At 47.4% G+C, this 23,009-nt stretch overlaps 1 protein-coding gene and 1 non-coding gene across 2 annotated transcripts; both read left to right on the top strand.

Annotated features, from left to right (window-relative positions):
- Positions 1-1,706: 1,706 nt before the first annotated feature.
- On the top strand, positions 1,707-1,779 carry TRNAV-UAC (transfer RNA valine (anticodon UAC)). The gene has a single exon. It is a non-coding gene; the product is annotated as a tRNA-Val (tRNA).
- A 5,799-nt stretch (positions 1,780-7,578) lies between these two features.
- On the top strand, positions 7,579-22,065 carry RS1 (retinoschisin 1). The gene is made up of 6 exons (XM_071749175.1): positions 7,579-7,679; positions 15,297-15,322; positions 15,638-15,743; positions 19,936-20,077; positions 20,226-20,421; positions 21,767-22,065. Exons 1-6 carry the CDS (start codon positions 7,628-7,630, stop codon positions 21,917-21,919), a joined length of 675 nt encoding a protein of 224 aa, XP_071605276.1. The 5' UTR covers positions 7,579-7,627; the 3' UTR covers positions 21,920-22,065.
- The last annotated feature ends 944 nt before the right edge of the window (positions 22,066-23,009 follow it).

Below are 23,009 nucleotides of genomic sequence, written 5' to 3'. Positions count from 1 at the left end.
TAGTCTATGGAAATAATTTTGGTCACTTCTATTTTCACCTTATACTTATGAAACTGCTTCTAATGACAGAGAAATCAGAAAACTGTTTTTTACCTTAAAACTGTTTATCATCTGCAGTACATCATCAATAACAAAATATTGTTAAATGCAAGAGTTGAGGCAACTATGGTACTTAGCTACAAACAATGCACTTTTGTTTACAGGCATTACATACTCCTGAAAATTAACAGAGGGCTGTAGCACCTCTCTAGTGAAGACAGGCTTAGAGAGTTAGGGTTGTTCACCTGGAGAACAGAAGCCTCCTGGGAGACCTTAGTTGTCCCCCAGTTACCTGAAGTGGGCCTACAGGAAAGCTGGGGAGGAACTTCTTACAAGGGCATGTAGTGATAGGATGAAGGGTAATGGCTTTTAACTGGAAGAGGGGAGATTTAGGTTGGACATCAGGAAGAAATTATTTAGTGTGAGGGTGGCAAGACACTGGAACAGGTTGCCCAGAGAAACTGGGGAAGCCCCTTCCACAGTAGTGTTGCAAGGCCAGATTAGTCTAGTGGGAGCTGTCCCTTCTGACTGCAGGGGGTTGGAACTAGTTGATCTTTAATAAAGTTCCCTTCCAACCCAAACCCTTCTGTGATTCTAAGATTCCGTAAGAAAAATGAGAAAAGACATTTAGCAGGGCTTGATGCAACAGGACAAGGGCTACTGGTTTTAATAAAAGAGGGTAGATTTAGACTAGATATAAGAAAGAAATTTTTTATTATGAATATGGTGAAACACTGGAACAAGCTGCCCAGAGAGGTGGTAGAAGCCCCATCCCTGGAAACATCCAAAGTCAGGCTGGATGGGTTCTGAGCCACCTGGTCTAATTGAAGATGTCCCTGCTCACTTGCAGGGTGGTTTGGACTACAATGCCTTTAAAGGTCCCTTCCAACCTAAACCATTCCATGACTCCATGACTCCACCAGCATTCCCTTGGGGATGGTAGGATTTAGTACAGTGAGGACTGAGGTAAAGTGACAGAGCAAAACCCCAGGTAAAACATAATAGATAAAACACAGCAATTAGTGTGTGGCCTAGCAGATGACAAAAAAATTCCTGAAGGGGTACCTGAAGCAGACCGGCACACAACTGCAGAGGAACAGCTGCAGGAAAACACCACGAATCCACAACCGAAGTAATCTCAGATGCTGCTGGTTAGAAGCAGGTGGTGAGCAGGCGGCAGGAGCAGCTGTCCCAGCTCCCTTCTAACGCAGGGACACCCACGGACACTCAAGCCTTCCCCTGACGCATCCGCTTTTTTTTTTTTTTTTTTAATCTTTTTTTTTGTTGGTTTGGGTCGGCTTTTTTTTTTTTTTCTTCAAAAAAAAGCTCCATTTGCGAGGTACCACCGGGTAGCACCCCTGCAGCGCGGAGCTGGGCAGGACGCTACGCAGCGGCTTTTGGGGCCTGAGGGGAAGGGAGGGGTGGGGTGAGAGACGGGCACGGCGGAGCTGAGGCGATAAGCGCGAGCACAGGGCGCCCCCTGCCGGCGGCGCGGCACCGCAGCGGGAGCGGGACACAGAGTCCGACCGCCTGGTTCGGTTCTGTCCCGCCCCTTCTCAAACAGCGCTCCGAACCAGCAAGGGCGGGACGGGGGAGGGGTGGGGGGAACAGAAAGGGCGGAGGTTTGCAGAAATAAGGGCAGTGCTTCCGCTGCAGGTCTACGTGGCGGTTCCATAGTGTAGTGGTTATCACGTCTGCTTTACACGCAGAAGGTCCTGGGTTCGAGCCCCAGTGGAACCAATGCCGATAAGTTTCCTTTTCCTGTATTGGAAGTAGTTTTTACACCTTTTCTTTACAGACGTGGGCCTCGGTTTATTTCCCCACCTTCCACTTAGTGGCAACCTGGAGAAAGCACAAAGCTGCCCCCCTGAGCTCGGCAGGATCTTTTCCACAGGTCCACTGTGATAATAACAGTTGTTACCAACAGAGTCACAGAAGAGTTTGGGGACATTTAAAATCATCTATTTCCAACCCCTTTAGGTGGGACACCTCCCACTAAACCAGATTGCTCAAAGTTCCATGCAACCTGGACTTAAACACTGCCAGGGAGGTAGCATTCACGACTTGCCTGGGTAAATTGTGCCAGTGTCTCACCTCCCTTACACTGAAGAATTTCTTCTTAATGTCTATCCTAAATCTACCCTCTTTCATTTTAAATTCACTACCCTGTCTCCTAACACCACATTCCCTTGTAAAAAGCCCTTCCCCAGCTTGTCTCTAGGCCTCCTTCAAGTACTGGTAGGCCACTACAGGTCTCCCTGGAGCCTTCTCCAGGCTTTACTCTTTTCCTTAGAGCACTAACATAATTTACACAATATTGCTGCAGTGCTTGCCCTTTTCTGCTAAAAATTTCCATTGTCTGGCACAGGTCTGCAGGGTAGGCCATAGAGGGTTGTCTAATTGCTCTCCAGACCATACACCCTGGGGGCCATTTTGTGAGGGTTTGTAGCTTCCATGCCCGTGGTGTGGAGGGGAGGCACAGAGTGGCTTGGAGGCCATGGGCATCTGTGTGTAGAACCCTGGCTCAGCTGCACATCATCCAGGCAGGCAAATGGGTGACCCTCTAATAAAAGAGGGTTACCCCTCCTTTGCAGCCTGCCTGATCCATGGGCTGTTGGGGGCCATTTTACATCTTCCACTGGGCCCCTTCTCACTGGTGCAGCTTAGGCCCTAGATGGCTGTTGCAGGAAGGCTTCGCCATCAGCAGGAATGAATGCTTACCTGCAAGAGAAGCCTTTTCCTTCCAGTGTGGGCGAGGGATCCCCTTCCTTACTGCCATCCCTCAGCTGGGTAACCAAGGAGATTGCAGACACCCAGCCGTGGTAGCAGCAGGGAGAAGCCATGGCTTGCCTACTCCATGTGGATCCTGAGGCCCCACAAGCACCCATATGGTGGTGGTGAAGGCTGCCATCCCCCAGGAGGTGTTCTTGTTGGGGCAGACTGGAGCACTGCTGCTTTCACCTTTGCACTTGGGGAAGTGTTTGAAAGCTGGGGAAAGGCCAGCACTTTTCACAGTGCACAGCTAGCAAACGCAGTTTAAACTGCCCTTGTTTTCCCTTGTGTGTTTCGTTGTTTTTATTTACTGGGAAAAAAAAAAAAAAAAAAAAGCCATATCAGCATGCGTGGGAGTGGTTTAACTTCTAGATTATAACATGTTGTCTCATTCTGCACGTGCAAGGCTTTAGAAAAGGATACCCTCTGGGCATGAATGCTGCCATGGCATCTGTGTGTGCGTGGGAGACCTAAAGAGTGCTGAGACCAAGATGTATCTGCAGGAGGAGGAGGGTCCCTTAGCTCCACTGAGCTGGTGCTTGCTCTTGAATCTCTTTGCAGGATCAGAGCAAGAGGGTGTGATTTACCTATCTTAAAGATGAAAGAAAAAAATTGGCTTAACTTACTTTAATCAGGATCTTATTAAGAAACTTACCTTAATCATCATCATCTTAAGAAAACTATTAACCTTTGTCAGTGCTTGCTGTTACTAAATAAACACTCTGGGGTATGGGCAAGCTACAGTTAGAGATTGCAGTGCAATGCAGGGATACCTGTGCTAGGTTGTAAAAACTCTTTTGGATAGAAAACACCAATGTATCACAAAGTCAGACATGGCAGGATGAAGTCATAACATTAAGCACTGCAATGATACTAAGGGCCTGTGTATCCTGCAGCCTGAAAGTGCAGATGGACCCAGATCTGGCTTTCCTCTGCTTACCTTGATTAGCAGCATGTGCGCAGACCACAGAAGTGATGCATCCTACTCCTCAAGCAAACTGCCTCCCACAGCCAAGCTCCTTCAAGGATACAGGCTCGAAGCTGAATAACATATAATCAGACTTCTCCTAATGTAGTATATGCAAGCCTTTGGTGTAGGTACTTCCCATCTAATAGGGGTGGTGATCCCATGGTGCCTACCCAGCTCATGATAGCCACAGCTCCCCCAGGTGCATGCATCATGGAGCAGGCCTGATCCTGTCAGCCATCTCTGGGTAACTATCTGCATCATGTTTTCATACATGTAAGAGAAAAGCTCCTTTTCAAAGGAGGACTTAGGGTCACAATTCAGATTTGTGAGAAGAGTATTTTTTTTCAAGAAACAGCATATGTAGACCATAGCTCCATCAGGGCACCCAGTGCCTGATGGTTTGACTCAAGCTCTGAAAGCATTGTTAGACTTGCTCTCAACACACCAGTATCCTGCTTCTGAGAGATGCCTGTGGTTCACACATACAGGTATCAGTGTGTACATTCCCTGACTGCTAAAACCAAAGCGTGTTTACCACACATTTTTGCTGAGGCATTGCACATTGTGTGTGTTCAGCTCCCAGACACATGAATCCATGCATGCTGCTCTGATTTAGCTGTCTGGCACTCTGACTTTGGGAAAAATACAAGATTACTACGTTAAAATGTACTTCTCTTGAATGTAAGTGCTTTTGCCTCCTGCTTCCCCTCTGAGGGGATGTGCTCAGACATGCTCCTGGTCGGCCAAGTGCCAGGTAGGGCTCTGGGCCCCCGTGTGTGTTTTAAGAGCTCGTGGATTCACAGTTCTGCTGTGTTCAGAAGCAAATTCATAATTCTGTCTTAAGAAGTGAGCTATAAGCAGAAATTAAGTCTGCATAAGATGCTGGCATGGGGCTCCTCAAAAGGTGCTGAGCTATATCGATATCTGTTAACAAAGCAAAGCCAAGTTTCATAGCAAACCCCTGGTAAAATTGTGGTTCAGGCCAACTAACCTAACTGGGAAAGGAAAAGTGCCAGGGAGCATCACCAGGCAGGGTGTCAAGCAGCCTCCATTAAGCTTTATTCTCCCTGCTGCCACCCTAAGGGCTTTGCTCTCATGTACTCCCATGACTTCACATTGTGCCCCTGGAAAAGCAAAGCTGTAATCTCTACTTCATGGATTAAAAGCATCCCAATGGTGCGAGGTGGTCTTTGTGTTGTTTCCTGCAACCTGGGGGAAGAAAACACAGCAAGCCACCTGAGACCCATGTAAACATACCAAAATGTCTTAAGGCCAGGGGACACAAGCTGCATGGGGAGATGTATGGCCAAAAGAGTGAGCCTGCCCAGGCAGTTGCTGTCCCAGTTTTACATGGCAGTGTGGATGTCACCAGTCCTACTTTGGACCATTTGTACCAGCCACAGTTTCGTTCCGTAATCAGTGCCAGGCTCATTTTTATTATTTTTAAACATTGTTTCTATTCATAAAGGCAAAATGTAGGCTGTATTGTGTACTAGTTTTAAAATGTTTTCTCTCTTATGTACCTGAACGCATTTGTATGCTTGTTAGGAATTAACTACGTGATTCATTTAACAATGCTGTCTGCAGTGGAAGTACAGTTTTGCTGTTTACAGTTGTTAAAATAAAGAACCATCAACACCATTAGGCACAGAGGGTCTGAACTGCATAGTATTTATACACAGACCTTAAAACTCTCCTACATGAGAAAGACCTTAAAACTCCTCACATGAACCAATTTGGTATTTTGAATGCTACAGACACATTTTTGAAGGAAGGCTGCCCCTTTTTCTTTGTGGAGGAAATTTTATAACTGGGGAGGCATCAGTCTTGATGTTGTGCCTAAAATGTCCTCTGACACAGCTGTGCTATTTCTCAACATGATCCCCTGAGCTCTTGCATTTGTTGCACAAAATCAAGACCTATGTAAAGGGTGGAGTTGCCCATAAACCAAGCAGATGTAAAACTGTGTGAGGTGGTGGGCAAGAATTTGGTTACACTTTTAAAAAATGCAATGGGTGATTTCTCTCTGGGGAGGTCACTCTGCCTCCTGGTGACCTGTATGTAGGTGACCATAAGGCGAGAGGCTGAAGCCCTGGTCTAATTTTCCGAGAGATATGTGGATGAAGGTATTTAGGGATTTCAAGCTGGGATTTTCAAGCCCGTGGGATTTAGATACCAAATCTTCATCAGTGCACAGAGGGAATAGATATCTGAGTTTCTTCATCAGCTCTGGAAATCTCTGCCTCTACAACATCCCATTTTAGACTGGACAGCAAAGAGAAGGGGAGAGAGCCTTGCCCAGATACCATGTAAAGCCTGGAGTGAGATGCCACACACAAGCAGATGCCCAGAGGCTGCCCTGGTAGCCTCAGTGAGGATCACAGTTTGTTCCACCCTCTGGCTGGACCTTCTTGCTGCCCTGAGGTGGCTGCTGTGCACGAGCATGAGGCCTCTGAGAGAAAACCAAGAGCAGCCTCTTGCCCTTAGGAAAATGTACCCTTCCTGATGCCTGTGATCAGCTGCCCTGACTGATCACCCTGCCAGGAGTTGATGCTCCCTGGTGTTTGGGAAGAGCTAGCCCAGGTCCATGAAGCAGGGTGGCTCTGTCAGGGGTCTGCCTTCAATAACCCTCCCTCTCCCTGAGGATCGATTAAATGGGGGAAAGTGTTGAGTTGAGGAGGTTAAACTTCTCAAGGCTGAACAAAGCACTGAGCCCCATCGGCAGGAGACTTGTCCCAACCATGTCACGTGCCCTGGCAAGGCCAAGATGCATCAGCGCTACAGGGTGTGACCGCAGAGGCACGATGTACCTGACATCCCACTTATGGGGCATTTCAAATTTGTGGGTTTCCAAAGACAGGTGAGATGAATCCTTTCTGGGGAACAGTTTTTAAAAAGTCAGCATCCTCATTTGCACAGCATTTTTTGAATGGATGTAAACCAGAAGACTAAAGACAAATCTAGCTTAGTTCAACAGCAGCTCATGTCATCTGTGCAGTGCTTTAATCTATTCCCTGTGCATACAATCTGAGATCTTCAGAAACAAAGCAAGCTGCTTCTGAAGCAATTGCTTTCAAAAACCTTCATTAAAAATTCAGTGCTAATTACACATAACTAACAGAGATTGGAGGAAGGGGTGCAAGATCCATTGGAATCGCCAGCAGTCTGTTGTCTTGAATCTTTCACTCATTTAAAAAAAACAACACAAAACTCTCTTTGATGTGAATTGGTTGTGAGTATAGCATAGGTAAAACTGTTAGCAAAGGGAGGTTGGCTTTTTTGGTTTGAGATTTTTACAGCTTAGCAAGTAAACAACTGAAGTGCTCTATTTCTGTGTGATCTACTAATTGCAGTTTTCAGCCCATAGTAATTAGGTGACTGAAAGAGCAGTAAGGCCAGGGCAGATTTCTACACACAGCTATTATTAAGAAAGGCATTGATAATGTAGAAGTAAATAACTGGAAGATAATGAATAAATGCTGCAAACAATAGACAATACATGCTACATACATTTTATGAGCATTAGACATCTGCATTTCTGCAGGGGGTATGTGTGTTTTCTAGGTAGATGTATCCTTGTTTATTTGGACACACATCTGCATACACAGATTCACACTCTGTGTGTCAGTACCTTTGTACTTTTTACCTTTTAAAAACTGTTATATGTGCCACATTCTCTAGAATGGAGCTTGACGGTAATAATTGTGTGGTTAGCTTGATGGTGCTTGATAAAATAATGAGAATGGAGGAGAATAAGGTGCTTAGGCAATGCTTAGGATAATCTCATGTCTTCCCAGAAAGCTGAGCAGCATGCTAAGGAGCTATTCCTGAAAGAGGAAGGAAAAGATGAGGTTCAAGATGGGAAGCGTCCTGTTCTCTCTTCTTTTCTGGTACAAAGGTATGCACTTTGCCTCCTGAGAGGCATTTTCTGTGTCCCTGTTTGTATTTCTTGTTTTATCCATACTTTCTACTGCCAGGGACTGTGGGGTGCAGATTAAGCTCTTCTCTACATTCTGATGGAAGCATTATAATTTGGGGAAAGCAAAATTGTGGAGGGGACGTGTAATTTATGTACATGAGTGAACAGTGTTCTTACAGCTCTATGAATATTCAGTAGTAAAAGTCTGTTTCACAAAATAATTGCAGTGTAAAGAATTGCCATATAATTTGTCAAAATATGAATTTGCAAAGAAAATTGTAGTGCAGCTGAGCCAGTGAGTAAATAATAATGCTGATCTGAAGAATGAGGTACAGTATAACATGAAAGACTGGTCCTTCACTAATCAAAACTGTTGATTTATCAAAATCTGATTGGTTTCTCTAGCACTGTCAATGGAGATCTGCCTTTTCTTAAGGGCTCTTCCAGGTATTTTGGCTATTTGGAAAAAACTTCCAAAGGCACTTTAAGAACAAAAAGCATCATAGGTCGAGAACTAGGAAAAGTATTTACCATTTTTGAGACTTTCTCAATTTTTTCAGAAAATTAAAAAGCAATGATAGCAGCTAAGCAAGAGCTAGAAGAAGCCAGAAAATTCAGGGTCACAGTTTCCTTCCATTTTAATTAACCCAGCTGTGGAATGAGGAGATAATTTTCTGGGTTGTATTTGAACTTCTAGCTTCACAGAAGTCAACGGCAAAGCTGCCATTACCTTAAAAAAGGCTGAAATGGCTCTTGTTAAGTGCTGGGCTGGACCTACTAATACTTATATGTGACTAGAATATGATCTGCCAGAGTGTGGGACAGATTTATCAAACACTCCAGCTTTTCCCCCATGGATGTTGAATTCTCAGTGTTTTCCTTTGCCCAGTTCTTTCTGTCTATTTTGGTCTACCAAATCACCTGGACAGGGAAGTGTTTCACAACCAGCCATGCCTTCAGTTCATCCTGTTATGCTTGGCCATGCCCTGCTCTGCCTAATTAAGATCTCTCTCTTCCTATTAATCTTCCAGCAAACATTTGTGTTCTCCTCATACCTTTTCTCTTCACAATCCTTTATTCAACTTGGGAAGGTTACTGGGTCCTGAGCTTCTTAGGAGGCTTTTTTTACCCATTCTGGCATTGTTTTCCTGATGGGTGGCATAATTGCGATTAGTCCTTGGGGTGTGTTTATACGTTGCTCTGAATCCCATACACAGCTTGCTTTTAATAGACACCCACACACCAGGGTATTTTCGGAGAGCTCTCAGTGAAAAGTTACTTGCAGGATCATTTTCTCAGTATCACCCCTTCGGAAATTCATTTATTTTCTTAATTTACTGTTATTCTCAATTGATTTTTTTTTTTTCCTCCTCTCTGCTTCCCTGTCCAAGTGCCTTCTTCTGGTTAAAGAGCCAGCAGTGACTCTTTGCCCAGGTCACACCGCTGCCTCTCCCACCACGGAGGAGGAGGAGGTGCTCTTAGGTCAGTCCTCCGAGCCACCTGCACTGATGCCGTGATAAGCTGCTTAGCTTATTTTCTCTGGCAAAGCAAGTGGCTTAGAGGAGGACCCCCACCCCCCACGCTTTGGCTGGGATCGTGTTTGCCGGGGACACCACGGCAGCAGCAGCAGCAGCAACATCACCATCACCATCACCATATGGTGCAGCAGGCAGGCTCCTGCCAGGAGAGCCGCGGCAGCTGCTGGGGCCCCTCCATATGGGGAGGAGGAGCACCCCGAGCCCTGGATTCACACGGGAGATGCTTTTAGCACATGGCATGTGCCATGCCTGCCCCGCAGCACTACACCCGTGTTCACTGCTCCTTAGGGAAAAAGCATATCAGCAGTTTAAAAAGGTAGACTTTTTTTTTTTTTTTTTTTTTTTTTTCCTTCACAGCTTTGGAAAACAAAACAGAACTAAACACCAAAATGAAAGGCCCAAACCCACCCTCGGATCACAGGAAATGACATCTTTAGTGCTACCCTCTGGCACAATCAATCCGTCTAAAGAAATTACTATGCAAACAATGTTCTTCGTAGCTCTAAGCTACACGGAAGGAACATGTCAATAAGGTCAGAAATTGCTTAAAAATTTTCAAAGGAACACTTTGGAAAAAAAAAATTATGCATCTTTTAAGAAGCAGAGGGACAAATTTTGACCTTTTTCAAAATTTTTTTCCCCAATATTTTCACCACATTTAATTTTTTAGAAATGTTATGGAGACAGCAGGCATAAGAAATAAATTAATATGAATTAAATAGGTATAACTGTCATTAAAGAAGTTTTTGAAATAAATAACAGTAAATATTATATTAGACACCACACAAATGAATAAAAATGGAGAGCAAATAAAAATCATTCAAATAAAGAAAATGAAATGGAAATTAAAACAATAAACCAGTGAAAAATCCCTGCGAGAGGAGAGCTTAACATGAAGTATGAGCCCTTTTCCCTCCCACAAGCTGCTGCTGGTCCTCATGCCTTCCATCTGGGGCTCTTACGGTGCCCATCAGTGATCAGCAGAGATGAGGCCTCAGACGCTGACATGTGCCGGGGTGGGGGGGCCCCCCTGGGGGGTGCCAGGGCCAGAGTGTCACCCAAAGGGGAAACAGGCTCAGAATTTGGCCCAGTGGGGGTTTAGGAGCCCCCAGATGAACAGTCTACTTTCACCAAACCAGCCTGGCTGCCACAATCTTTTGTTGGACACAGATCATCATATGCCCTGGGGGGGTCTCTCTCTGCCAGCATAGCTCCCAAGGACCATTTAAAGCCCAAACCTTTAGAAATAAAGGAACTGTTTGCACAACAGGGTCCACACTGAGCCTGAGGAAAAAGCCCTGAGGGAGAAACAACAAAAGCAACTAAGAAGGGATGGTGGGAACCTGGGGACCAGCTACTGCTGCAGCAGGGGTCCCTGGGGCCATCACCACCAGAGGAGGGGCCAGGAGAGATGGGGAAAATGTCACGATTAACAGTGGCCTGGGACTCGAGTTTCCCCAAATCCAACTTGCTATTGGGGCTGGCACAGCCTGATGTGAGTCACCTCTCTTGCCTGTCATGATTTCTAGGGCTGGGATGTAAAAATAGCCTAGGTTAATAATATAGCAACCAACAATCTAGCACCCGGTGGGCACAGAGGTATCACAATGGTTTTTTTTAGTGTCTCAGCCTCGGTGTTGCTTACATACCTCCTCACCTCTCTCTGGTTGATGATGCTCTCTAATGTGGTTCTAATGTGGAAAACAGGGACTTGCAGTTGTTGTGCCTCTCAGAGATGTCAATAAAATCAGTGCCTTTCATTCCAGTCACCTCTTCAATTTCTGTGGCACCTTTTCTAGGGCTCCAATCACTTTTTTGTTTGTTTGGCTGGTTTTGCTTTTAGGGTGTTTTCCTTTCCCCTGTCCCACATTCACAGAAGGGAAGCAGGTGACAGCTATGCAGCAGGAGCCACCAGACAGAGAAAGTGCTGCATCACAGAGGGAGTATTCTCCACTGGGAGAAGTGGAGAGAAAATAATTCTGCTCATTTCTCTGGGCTCTGTTAAACTGAGATGTTGCGTGTAGAGATGAGAGGAAAAACTAATTGTTTTCTAGCTAAAGCTTCAAAGTCACCTGAACTGTAAAGTCAATAAATAAAGTTATTAGCATTTTCTGCATATTTTTTCTGCAATGACCGTTTATGTGAACTTTTCCTGGTAAATCAAGTGACTGACATTTATTCTGTGTAATATTTTATTTTTCTGTTTTATTTTATAGTGTGCTTTCTCATGCTTGTACAAATGTTGCTAATTCTAGCCACATGAAAAAAAAAAGGTCTTGTTTTCATGCATCTATGGTCAGGATATCCAATATGATTTCTCAGAGTTGACCTTATCAAAATGTGCTCAGAATTTGGTGGTGTTACTTCTGCCACATGTACTTTTCTCCTTTGTTTCTCTGTTTTGTTTAAGTGTGCTCTTAATGACCACAAACATTCTGAGACACTCAGTTGCTTGTTCATGTCATTAAAATGCCAGCAGCTGAGTCTCTTTGCACTGCTTGCCCCTTCCTTTCCCCAGGTAACCCAAATTGTGTCTGCTTCTTTATTCCACCTCTACTTGAGAAATCCCATGTCCTCTTCACCCTGGAATCCCAAGACTGCCTCTGCCAGCTCTTCTTCTTGTCTGGGACAGTCCCTGGGATTTGTCTTTCCTCCATCCTGCCTGGTGGTGGGTGCCAAGCAGGGCTGCCCTGGGGCACATGCTCCAGCCCAGCCCCACAGGGATGGCTGCTCTGGCACAAAATCATCCCCTGGTGCTTCCCCCGACCCAAATCCCCAAATCCTGCATGGCAGGGTGGCACTGGTGCACAGCAGGGCACTGGATGCACCAGGCTGCAGGGTGGGATGGAGGGACAGGAAAGGCATATGATGTATCTCTGCCTCTCACAAACATGAACAGATAATAGTTTATTTCATTGAACTGATGGCTTGCTCAATGTCCTGGGGCACTGCCAGGGCTGTAAATAGGACTCTTTCCTTTTAAATGTTTTGGTTTGGGGTTTTTTTTTGTTTGTTTGTTTTTTATTTTTTTTAGTCCCCTTCTGCTAAAACAACAGCCCCTGGCCACGCAGGACTTATGACTCTCCCATGAATTGCAGCAATTCGTTCTGTCTGACCTACAGTTACCAATTATCTTTGTAACCTTCCTTGAAGGCAAACACGCTGGCAATAAAAGCATGCTGTCCATCACATTTTTAGACTATTGGCAGCCAGCTTTCCTCTTCATTTCCTTTGTAGGACAGAGCCTGTCAGGGCTGTAAATGCACCAATATATCAATTACTACTTTTTCCAGCTGACGGCAAGCAAGGGCATCTTTTCTGTTCCTTTCCACTCCTGATGCCAGGGGTTATCCTTAGGCCACACTGCCCCGGTGGGACATTTGACCCATTTGCAGCTGTGGCTGTTGGCAAACACATGGCTGAGTGGCAGCAAACCCTGAGCAATTAACCTCTTTTAGCTCAAAAAGGCAAGGTTCACCTCCTGTTTGTGATGCTTAAGTCAGCGAGCCATGTATGTGGTGAGGGATGGAGGTCTCCAGCCATTAGGGACAGCCAGAGGGAAGGAATGCTCGTGCCCCTGTCCTGGCACTGTCTTTGCACCACTGTGTTGTAGGGCTAACCCAATATTGTATTCCACCGTAAAAGAAAGCTTTTGTGCTTGAAATTAGAATCGTAGAAAAGTTTTAGTTGGAAAAGACCTTTAAGATCATGAAGTCCAATTTGCAGCTTGGAGGCAAGTATTTATGCAGAGACATGCTGGCACCTTTGTTTTCACCTCTGCATGGCTCCACTTGTTGGGTCCTTGCCAGGCAGAAGTGCATTTAGCCTCCGGGAAGAAAACACAGAAAGACCCACTGAAGGTTTCCCACAAAAATTTGCCTCTAAATGTGAGAATAAAGAAATTAAGAAACATGTAGTGAGCACATATCTCTAAAAGAAACTTACATGCCTGCAGACTGGAGGAGCTGAGACTGCAGCCCTGTTTACTCAGAGCTGGGCAATGGGGATGCATGGCAGGCTGTGCTGGCTGGGAAGTCTGGCTCCCAAATCTCAGGGTAACAAAGCAGATGATGCTCCTGGAGCAGGGCACCTGTCCTGCTAGGAAAAGCCACCATGGCATGGGCTGGAGAGACAAGAGAGGCACCTACTGGCCTGGCTCCCATGCCTCTGGTGCTGCTGCTGCTTCTCCAGCATCAGCATACAGGAGAGGCACTGCATGGCTTTTGCTGGCAGTGACAGTACAGTTTTGATAGGTGATAAAGTTCTGGTCTTTATTGTATTGATCTGAGAACAGGCAGCATTAACTTAACGCCCCCTCATGCCTGTTTAAGTTGATCTGCTTTGCCCCATATGGCACAGTACAGAGGTGGCAACGTGGTGCCTGGCCTTGAGCTTGCACCTCTGACTTGGTTTTCTGGCTTGGCTGGGTAACATCTGTGCTGGGAAAGGGGGAGCACAGTGTTGTACAGGGCCCCCAGCCTATGCTTTCCAAGATGCCAGGTCCAGAGTCAAGCACCCATGTTTTCCTGCTGGGATCTATGAGGCCTGGGTGCCCCCCTCCACCTTGGGCCTGACTAAAAGCTGTATCTCTTTATTGTAGACTGATGTTTACTTCTTCTGCCAGGGACTGACACCTTGGGTTAATGCAGAAAGTTTCCAGTGCCAGAAATGCTGCCCTGGGACACTGAAGCAAAGGAGAACATGCCTCCATTAAAGAAAGGATTTTTTTTTTTTTTTTTAACTTTCGTTATAATTCTGTGTTTTACTTCTGTCTCTCTTTCAGACTCTTGCTACATTCAGGCTCTGTGTCACACTCAAGGAGCAGTTGCATTTCAGTAATAAATAGAGCTTTGCATGTCATTTATATTTCAGCTGATTATAATTGCACAGTGGTTGTGAGCCTTTTGAGAGGGAACTTGCTATAGATATGCAAGATGTAAATTTCCAGCATTAGTTGGAGCTTCGTAGGCTCAGCAAAGTGACACTGTATGAATGAATAAATCATAACTAGATTTCGGTGAATAATTCAGAGCCTAATTCATTTGGTGAAAAGATCCTCTTTTCCTATTCACAAAAACTCTCTTTGGAGATGGTGGGTTTCTCATGGTTCCTGTATGCAAGTTTTTACCTGCTTGATAACTTGGTCTTTAGTGGCTTACTAAAGGCAGTCTTCCCCTGCTGGTATTGGAAATTTGATGTTTGACATTTGACATGTGTCAGTGAGTTATCTGCAGCCACAGTCACTTCTTTTTAGTAATTATTTAATTTTCATAGTTGTCTAGGCACTGTTCTTCCAGTCCAAATGCTATTTACATAGTCTACTTTGGATTCCTCTGGGAAGCAGGAGAGTCCTTTCAGCTAGGAAAGAGCTCATAAGAAAACCACTGCTCAGTGACAGGCAGGAGATAAAACAGGTCATATGTTTCAAAAATAGCAGCTCTTCCTCTGTGGACACAATGAATGGTTTTATTGAAGAAAGAAAAAATAAAGTGGACCCTCATATGTAAGATGGGCTGGGAAGACCTACTTACAGTTTTATTTTCCTCCATCTCATCTAGAGTGATCTCAGGCACCTCACAAGGTGTCCCACCTCCCTGAAAGGCACTAGGGATTTGCAGTGGTGCTAGACTGGGATTTAATCCTTGGAGTTCACCAGCTCACATGTTTTAAGGGCAGAACAGGAAACAGAAATTGTGGGGCAGGAAGATGGTAAAAAGGGATAGGGGTGAAATTAGCTGTAAACAGAGGCCAAGAGGGTAGAATGGTTTTCTCCTCAGGATGTTTCAGGCATAACTGATCAGAAGGAGGAGACACCAAAAGCATAGAAAAGAAAATAACGGGGGAGTACCACTGTTCCTGAACAGTGCCCTATTCCTGACTGTGTCCTCTTGCTTTTCCTTGGCAACCAGTTTTGGGAAGAGCAGTAGATTTATCAGTCCTTCATCAACTCATTTGTCCTCAGCTCAAGAGGAAACGTTCATAGCATTTCCTGGCGTTTGCTTGCTGCATCTTCATTTCTGATCTCTCTCTCTTCTTCCCTCCATGCCCACTGCCCCAGCTGGACTGGCCCTCTCCACAGGAGAGGTAAGTACCCCCAGCTCCTGGTTTGGCTCCTGGGTGGAATGATGGGGGCAGACACACTGCCTGGCTCTGGTGTCTCAGGGCAGAAGGAGGGATGGCACCTGCATCTGCAAACTCAGGCATGTGCTCTGACCTCTGAATTCAAAGGGAAGTCATCTCATATTTTGTGCCAGCCTGGCAGGAAAGAAGCGGCTCAGGGAAGGTGCAGCAGTCCAGGCAGGTGTGAGTGTCTGCCTAAGCCTGAGAACTCATGTTTAGCCTTTTGTTGCTATTGCTGATGGCTGTGCTGATTTATTACTCTTTTTACTCTTCCTTTAGGATGAGAGACTGGAGCTGTGGCACAGCAAGGCTTGCAAATGTGATTGCCAAGGAGGTCCTACCTTGGGGTGGTCCAGCAGGACTAACAGCTTAGAATGCATGCCAGGTAAAGTGTCAGTGTGCCTGTAGCCATGTTTGCCTGGTGACCTTCAGCAGCTCTACAGGTTGCTTACTGCACTGCACAAGTGACACATTAGTGGCACTTGTTCCAGACCTGACTGCTGGTGGGGCTGCAGAGCTGCACTGGTGGGAGGTGTGGGGTGACTGTGCCATCAGGCAGAGGGGCAACAGCAGTAAGTGCCATGCTTGGGCCTTGAGAGGTCACCCAGGGTGGCCCAGGCTGGACAGTGATGGCAGCTGCTTGCCTGCCCTGTCCCTACAGCCCCTGGCACAGATGCTCCCAGAAACTGCATCTGGGACAGATACCTCTGTGGTCTAGGAAACCTTTTGTAGCACCCAGGTTGGTTCTCCCTTGATGCAGTTTATCTTGTGACATCTTCTCCTCACCCCAGGGGTCAGTGAAAACAGTTTATTCCTTCTTTGCAGCATATTTTTAAACAATAAAAGATCACAATCGTGTTTCATTCAAGTAGTCTCAGGACTGCCCCCACTCAGCCCCTCCAGTGTCTCTTAACAGATCATGGTTTACAGCTTTCTGGTCTCTTCCCTCATTATTCTCTGCAACTGCCACATTTACCCTGATGTGTTACCCCAGCAGGCTTACTGGTGCCCAATTGGTCCTCAGGTTTAGCTCATGTGTCCTACAGAAGCTGAAGGCCTCTCTCCTGCTGGTGTTCAGAGGTGCCAGCCCTCTGGGGCCGGGTGCCAAAAGTGGTACCTGCCTCATACCCACCAGTAGCCACCTCTTCCCAACTCCTGCAAGAGGCTGTGCAACAATTTGAGGTGTGTTTTGTTGCCCCCGGCTTCCCCAGGGGAGATACATGGGAGAAATTGTCACCCCAGTGCTCAGCAATAGCCGTGGCTGCTCTAAAGGGGTTGGAGGTTAAATGAGTTATTGTTGAAGAGGTCTGAGTAGAAGCCAGGCCAAGCTAAAAAGCAAATGAAAATATGTATTGACAAGAAGATATGGCAGAGCTTGCAGACAGATGCAGACAGAAATGGGAAAGAAAAAAAACCCCAGGCGTTTCTATCTCAAGCCTGTGTTGGACCTGAAGGTTTCCCTCCCATGGCTTGAAGTAGCTGACAAGTGCAGAGGTTTTCCACTCATCTTTGCTGGGACATCTGTTTCCCCCAGGCTCTTCCAAGGTGCCTTCCTCCTGTGAAGGGCACATCCACCCAGGGCTTGCTCAGCTTGAGCATTGCCCACAGCCTTCTTCCCTGCCCAAAGAAACTACAAGGAAAAGATTCATCTGCCATGCATAGGTGGTGTCTCACCCCTAGGGCAGAGCAGTCCCAGACATCCCCAGTAAAGAGTCATGGCTTTTCAGGCTCTGTCCTTCCAGCTTCTGCAGCTGATATCTCCACAGGGCTGCCTGCTGGGACAGGGATAGTGAGGAAGAAGGCATTTGCTGGAGACAGCCTCTGTGATGCAGAAGAATCACTTAGAAGACCTCTAGAAATAAAATTTTATCTCTTGTTGTGAGGGTTTCCTCCAGTCTCTTATGGAAGAAACCCTCGTGCACCAGCCCAAACATGAGTCTGAGCTGACATGGTCCTGCTGAAACTCAGTACTCTCTTTCAAAGGGCTGAACTGCTTCTGACTCAGGAGATACCTACAACCAACCCCTTGGGAAGTCCTTTTTCTCAAGGTGGATCCCTACCAGCATCTCTGCCTGGCATGTTAGGCTGGTTCTACTGTGTGTTTTCTTGCTGTTTAACCTTAAGAATGTACAATTCTCTATATGAATACTTGTTACAGCCTGGTACCACCCTGCTATTGCTTGGACCAAGGAATCAGAGAGTCGCAGCATGGTTTGGGTTGGAAGGGACCTTTGAAGATCATTTAGTCCAAATCCCCTGCTGTGGGCAAGGACCTCTTTCAATAGACCAAGATGCTCAAAGCCCCATCCAACCTGATTTTGAATCCTTCCAATTATGGGCCATCCACGACTTCTCTGAGTAACCTGCTCCAGTGCCTCACCCTCCCCACTGTATAAAATGTCTTATGTCCAATCTAAACCATTTTTCTGTTTAAAAGTGTTTCCCCTTGAAAGGGAAGAGAAGGAGACTCAGCAGGCTGGCTTGATCTGTCTGTGGCTGAGGGACACGTGCGTGGCAGGAGCAGATCTAAGTTCCCTGGCCAGGCTGGGAGTGAGGGATGCTCTCATACATTAGCATTATATAGCTGAGTGCTGGCTGAGTAAAGAATCATCCTTGAGTGATGAAAGCTATTCTCCTGAATAAGGAAGCTGTCACCATGTCTCACAGATGTCTCTCTCCCTGGGCAGGAGGATTTTGCATTCTCCTTGCCTAGTCCAGTCTGGACAAAGCAGTGTGGCCTGGTGTTTCTACGGCCTTGGGATGGTTTACAGAGCAGCCATGCTGATGTGTTGCAGACTGTCCCTGGCACAGCCAGAAGGGAAGCAGCCAGCCTAAAAAAACACTGCATGAGTTTTCTTCAGGTTGGTTGAGGTGGTTTGGCCATGTGGGCACCAGGCATCCACTTCACAGGTCCCCATGCATGGCACAACCAAGCAAACCAGAAGGTGACCTGCTAATTGCATTACAATTGTGTGGTCTGCAGATTAGTGTTGCTAAAAGTAAAGCTATAGGGTGTTTGAGATAAGCCTGCCAAGTAGTAAACATGCAGGGCCACCTCAGCCCAGCCACGCTCTTGCAGAAGGGAAGCAAGTGGTTTTACTGAGGTGGAAAAGCATGGTTTCCATGCCTGGAGGAAGGTGGAACAGTGGCTTTATGTTTTCATGGGGAAAAACATGTTAATGAGGTACCAGCTAAGCAAGATATGTTAATGAGCTATTGATGCATACAATATTGACCTGGTGGGGCTTGCTAATTAGACATTGACTGTGATGCTGTGGCGCTGGGGCATTGCATCAGGGAGGCCATGCTTGTGCTGGGCCCTGGGTACTTGCTGATGGTCCCTACTTGTCAGTCATTTTTAACCCAAGGCATCATGCAGGTCAGTCAGGTATGGCTAAGGCAAGGAAATATCTTACCCTGTGCAGTGCTTTGCTTGCTCCTTCATTGCTGAAATCCATGAAATAAACCACACTCAGCTGGAAAATGTGGCATTCACCTTGGGGGACCATACACATGCTCAATAGGCTCCAAATTTGAAAAAAAATATCCAAATTTATCTCTATCCAAAGACAGAGATCTTTGCCCAGGCAATCTCCATGTGAAGTTTGTGAGCATCTTTTTATATGTATGTCTAGATACATAGTGATAACCCCTTCACTTAAAAAATTATCATAACAGAAGAAACCTGTCTGGGTCCACGTAGCATCCAGGCATTCTGCCAGCAGCATCACCAAAGGCTTGCCTTCCAGAGCACTGTGTGGTGACCTACAACAGAAATAATGAATTAGTATATCTGCTTCTAGGGGTTTTGCAGGCAGCAGGAGTCTTGCTGAACTTCTAGCTACTGCAGAAGATAGCTGTGAGATCAGGTTTGGCAGCCTGAAGATCTGAAGGCAAAAGCTCAGATGGAGATCTCTGAGCCTTCAGCAGGACCAAACATTACACCCCACTAGTGCAGCTTTTTCACAAGAGAAGAGCATCTCTGGATACAAAGATAGTCCCCATATTAGAAAGTGTGAATGATCTGAGGGTTCTTGTGGACAGATGATCAGAGCAGTCTCAGCAATTTTGCCATGCAGGCACAGTCAGAAATCAAGGAGCTGGAGAAGATAAAGCCCAGCAAGAAAAGCCATGCCAGGTATTCCTTAAGGACCAGGCAGAGGCCGACAGCCTTAAGGCTGGATTCAGGTTGACCCATCCTTTGATCCTTCAGGCTGGATCCAGTTGATCCAATTGTGGATCTGCTTCCACCTGCTTGCAAGAAGGAGATCTGAACCACAACATCTGAATAAAACTTTTCCCCAAAAATGCTGCAGGCAGCACAGGTTTAGGAAGTTTGAGAGAGAGATTAGGGTCAGAAATTCATACAAGAGGAGTTAGAAATGAAGACCCCCATGCCCTATGAGCAGCAAATACCTCAAGGTTTGCAGTTCAGGTTTAAGACCATGCCCAGCATACTGGCCAGGGAGGACAGGAACCAACAAAACCACAGAGGGGTGTCAACAACATACATGCAAACACAACCAGGACAAAAAGCCACTCGGGTTCCTTAAGTTACTTTTTCCCTTCTTCTGCAGAGTGCCCCTACCACAAGCCCCTGGGCTTTGAGTCTGGTGCTGTCACACCTGACCAGATAAGCTGCTCCAACCCCGAGCAGTACACAGGCTGGTACTCCTCCTGGACACCCAACAAGGCCCGACTCAATGGCCAAGGCTTTGGGTGAGTCTGAAAATGCCTCCCTAAGGGATCCCAAGGGTGGGTGGATGTGGGGGCTTACGATCTCCTGGCAGCACGGGGGGGCAGCAAGAGGTCCCTGGGAGGGCAGCGTCAGAGGACATAGTGGAGACTATAATGTCCCTCCCCCCAGGTGTGCATGGCTCTCCAAGTACCAGGACAACGGGCAGTGGCTGCAGATTGACCTGAAGGAGGTGAAGGTGATCTCAGGGATCCTCACACAAGGGCGCTGTGATGCTGATGAGTGGATGACCAAGTACAGCGTGCAGTACCGCACTGACGAAAACCTCAACTGGGTGTACTACAAGGACCAGACTGGAAACAACCGGGTTGGTGAACTTCACACTTTAGCCACTGGTGGAAGGGTGGGGTGTTCTTTGCCATGAATGCGTCAGGTCCCCGTTGGGAGGTGCCCAAGAGAGGGGTCCTGTGGAGGCAGCGGGGTGGATGGACCCCAGTGTTCAGCCCATGCCCTGAGGCAGCACAGAGTGGGGTATCCCTCCTGGGGTGAGAGCAAGTGCCACACCGACCAGTTACAGAGGGGCAAAATACATCTTTTTATGTTTTCTAATGATGATAATGGAGTCCAAATTAAGCTCAGAGGCATTAGCTGGCATTGCAGGGGAGGCAGAACCTCCATGGTAAATCCCCTTTCTCAGCTGTGGCTATGCAACCCCAACCATACCTGGGCACTGCAAAATGCAGGCTCCTTTTATCATAAATTTGGGGCTAGTGCATGATGATGATGGTGCACAAAAACCCCTGAAACAAAATCTGCAACTAGTCAAGTCAAAACCTACCAAATCGTTCTCATGCTGCACTACTTACTGGTTGTTTTGAAGCACAAACTTGCACTGGGGGAGACCTTACAGTGGTCCCTGTGCAGCCCAGCTGGGCTGTGGGAGGCCACAGCTGCTGCATCCCAGATGTCCTCTGTGTCCATCTGTAGTGAAATGAGGCAACCAAGTGCCACTAATTGCCAGGTAGTGGGCAGGAGCTTGTGTTAAGCCCACCTGTGCCTGATTAGGGTGAGCCCTAACTGCTTTATTGGCTCCCTAATCCTGCTCATATGCAGTTAGGGCCTGCCCTAATCAGGCACAGGTGGGGTTAACACAAGCTCATGCCCACTACCTGGCAATTAGTGGCACCTGGTTGCCTCATTTCACTACATCCATCTGTGAGGATGACTCCGTCCCAGCATGGGAGGCTCTGGTGGCTTTGCTGAAGTACCGCTTCCTGCAGCTCTTTGGGAGATGCTGAGCTTTCCCTGAAACACAGCTCACGGCAGCAGGAGCTGTGGCAGTATGGCCAAGCATTGGGAAATGGGGCCCCAAATACATTTTTAATCTATATTGTCCGGGGGCCTGGCTCATGAACTGCACATAGCCAAGATCAGCCATGCTCACAGCATAGAATGCCCTGGGGATGGAAGGCAAAAGAGAAAGAATGGGGTGAGAGAATCACAGGAATCATGGTTGGGAAGCAACTTCTTCAGAAAACCCAGTCAGTGTGACACCATCTGTCCACACCTCTATTTTTTAATGCCTTTTATTTTGGGGGTGGAGGAGAGGGAGCCTCCCCCTCCCTGTCTGCTCTCCACAGGCACCCCAAGCTCAGGGGGACAGGTTTCCCAGCCCTCTAACCTCCCGCCCAACACCTATCTTCCCCTCCCAGGTTTTCTATGGCAACTCGGACCGCTCCTCCTCGGTGCAGAACCTGCTGCGTCCACCCATCGTGGCCCGGTTCATCCGCCTCATCCCGCTGGGCTGGCACGTGCGCATCGCCATCCGCATGGAGCTCCTCGAGTGCCTGGGCAAGTGCGGCTGAGCGCCGCCTCCAGGGGTTCCAGGCCTTGGGTGCCCACCCTCCCGAGGAGACACCCACCCCAGGCCTGCCCTGTAAAGGCACCGAGCCCGCCAAGGGAAGGGATGTCCGGAATAAAAATGTGGCTTCGCACCGCGCCCGGTGGTCAAGCCGTGGAGCTGTGGAGCTGTTGGGTGTTTCTGGGGTACGCGGAGGGGAAGGGGGGGAGGGTTGGTGGCTGTAGCTCTGATCCAGTGAGGTGTGGTGCTTCTGGCCCTGGGTGTTAGGTTGGGGGAACGATCATCATGGTGTGCTGTGGAAGGGGGGGTGGTCCAAAGGCAGAGCTTGGTCTCTCTCAGGGAATGCAGGTCTGTATTTTGTTATTTGGCAACTGCCCCGTGGGGAGTCAGAGGGGACTCTTGTACCGGGGCAGACATTAATGAGCAGCTAAGGTTCATTAATCCAGACGAGGTCAGGAGGTTTTGTAACCTGCTTTCCCTCATGCTCCTGCTGGTCTGGGCCATCCCTGATTCAGGGTGGGAACCAGATCTGGCCAGACCCCAGAGAGACAGGACTTGCCTGTATCTCACATCCTGAAATCACCACCACATCACTTTGTATCAGGACCCTTTGGCCTGAGCTGCTGTGGCCATTTCTGGAACAGGCATTGGTCCCTTCTGCACTGGGTGGCTGACTCCCCTCCACATGCTTTTTGTTTTTGCACTGACACATCCCTGGCAGCCCAGGGCACACCCCTCCCCATGGGGGTTTGGGCACAGGGGCTCACTCACTCACTGCCTCGATATCCACAACCTGTCCCCCAGTGGGTGCTGAGTGCCTGAGGAATTTGGGGTGTGCAGCTCTGATCTCCCAGGAAGACTGCCCATGAAGACCACCCAGGTGTTAGAGCTTGTGGCCCTGCCCCTGTCCAGGAGCAGGAACCCATCAAACCCCAGGCAGGAACCACAGACCACGAAGCTCTCATCTGGGAAGGTTGTGGAGGGCTCTGGGGTGGCAGCCACTGTTGGCTTTCCATGCACCTGCAGCAGAAACTTGGCAGGCACCAGAGGCCTTTTCCTTATTTTTTAAAAACCAGTGTATCCATCCCAAAGAG

The sequence above is a fragment of the Heliangelus exortis genome, chromosome 1, assembly GCF_036169615.1.
Source record: "Heliangelus exortis chromosome 1, bHelExo1.hap1, whole genome shotgun sequence".
Taxonomy (NCBI): Eukaryota; Metazoa; Chordata; class Aves; order Apodiformes; family Trochilidae; genus Heliangelus; species Heliangelus exortis.
The sequence above is the reverse complement of the archived record's forward strand: the minus strand, read 5'-3'. Positions and strand labels throughout refer to the sequence as shown.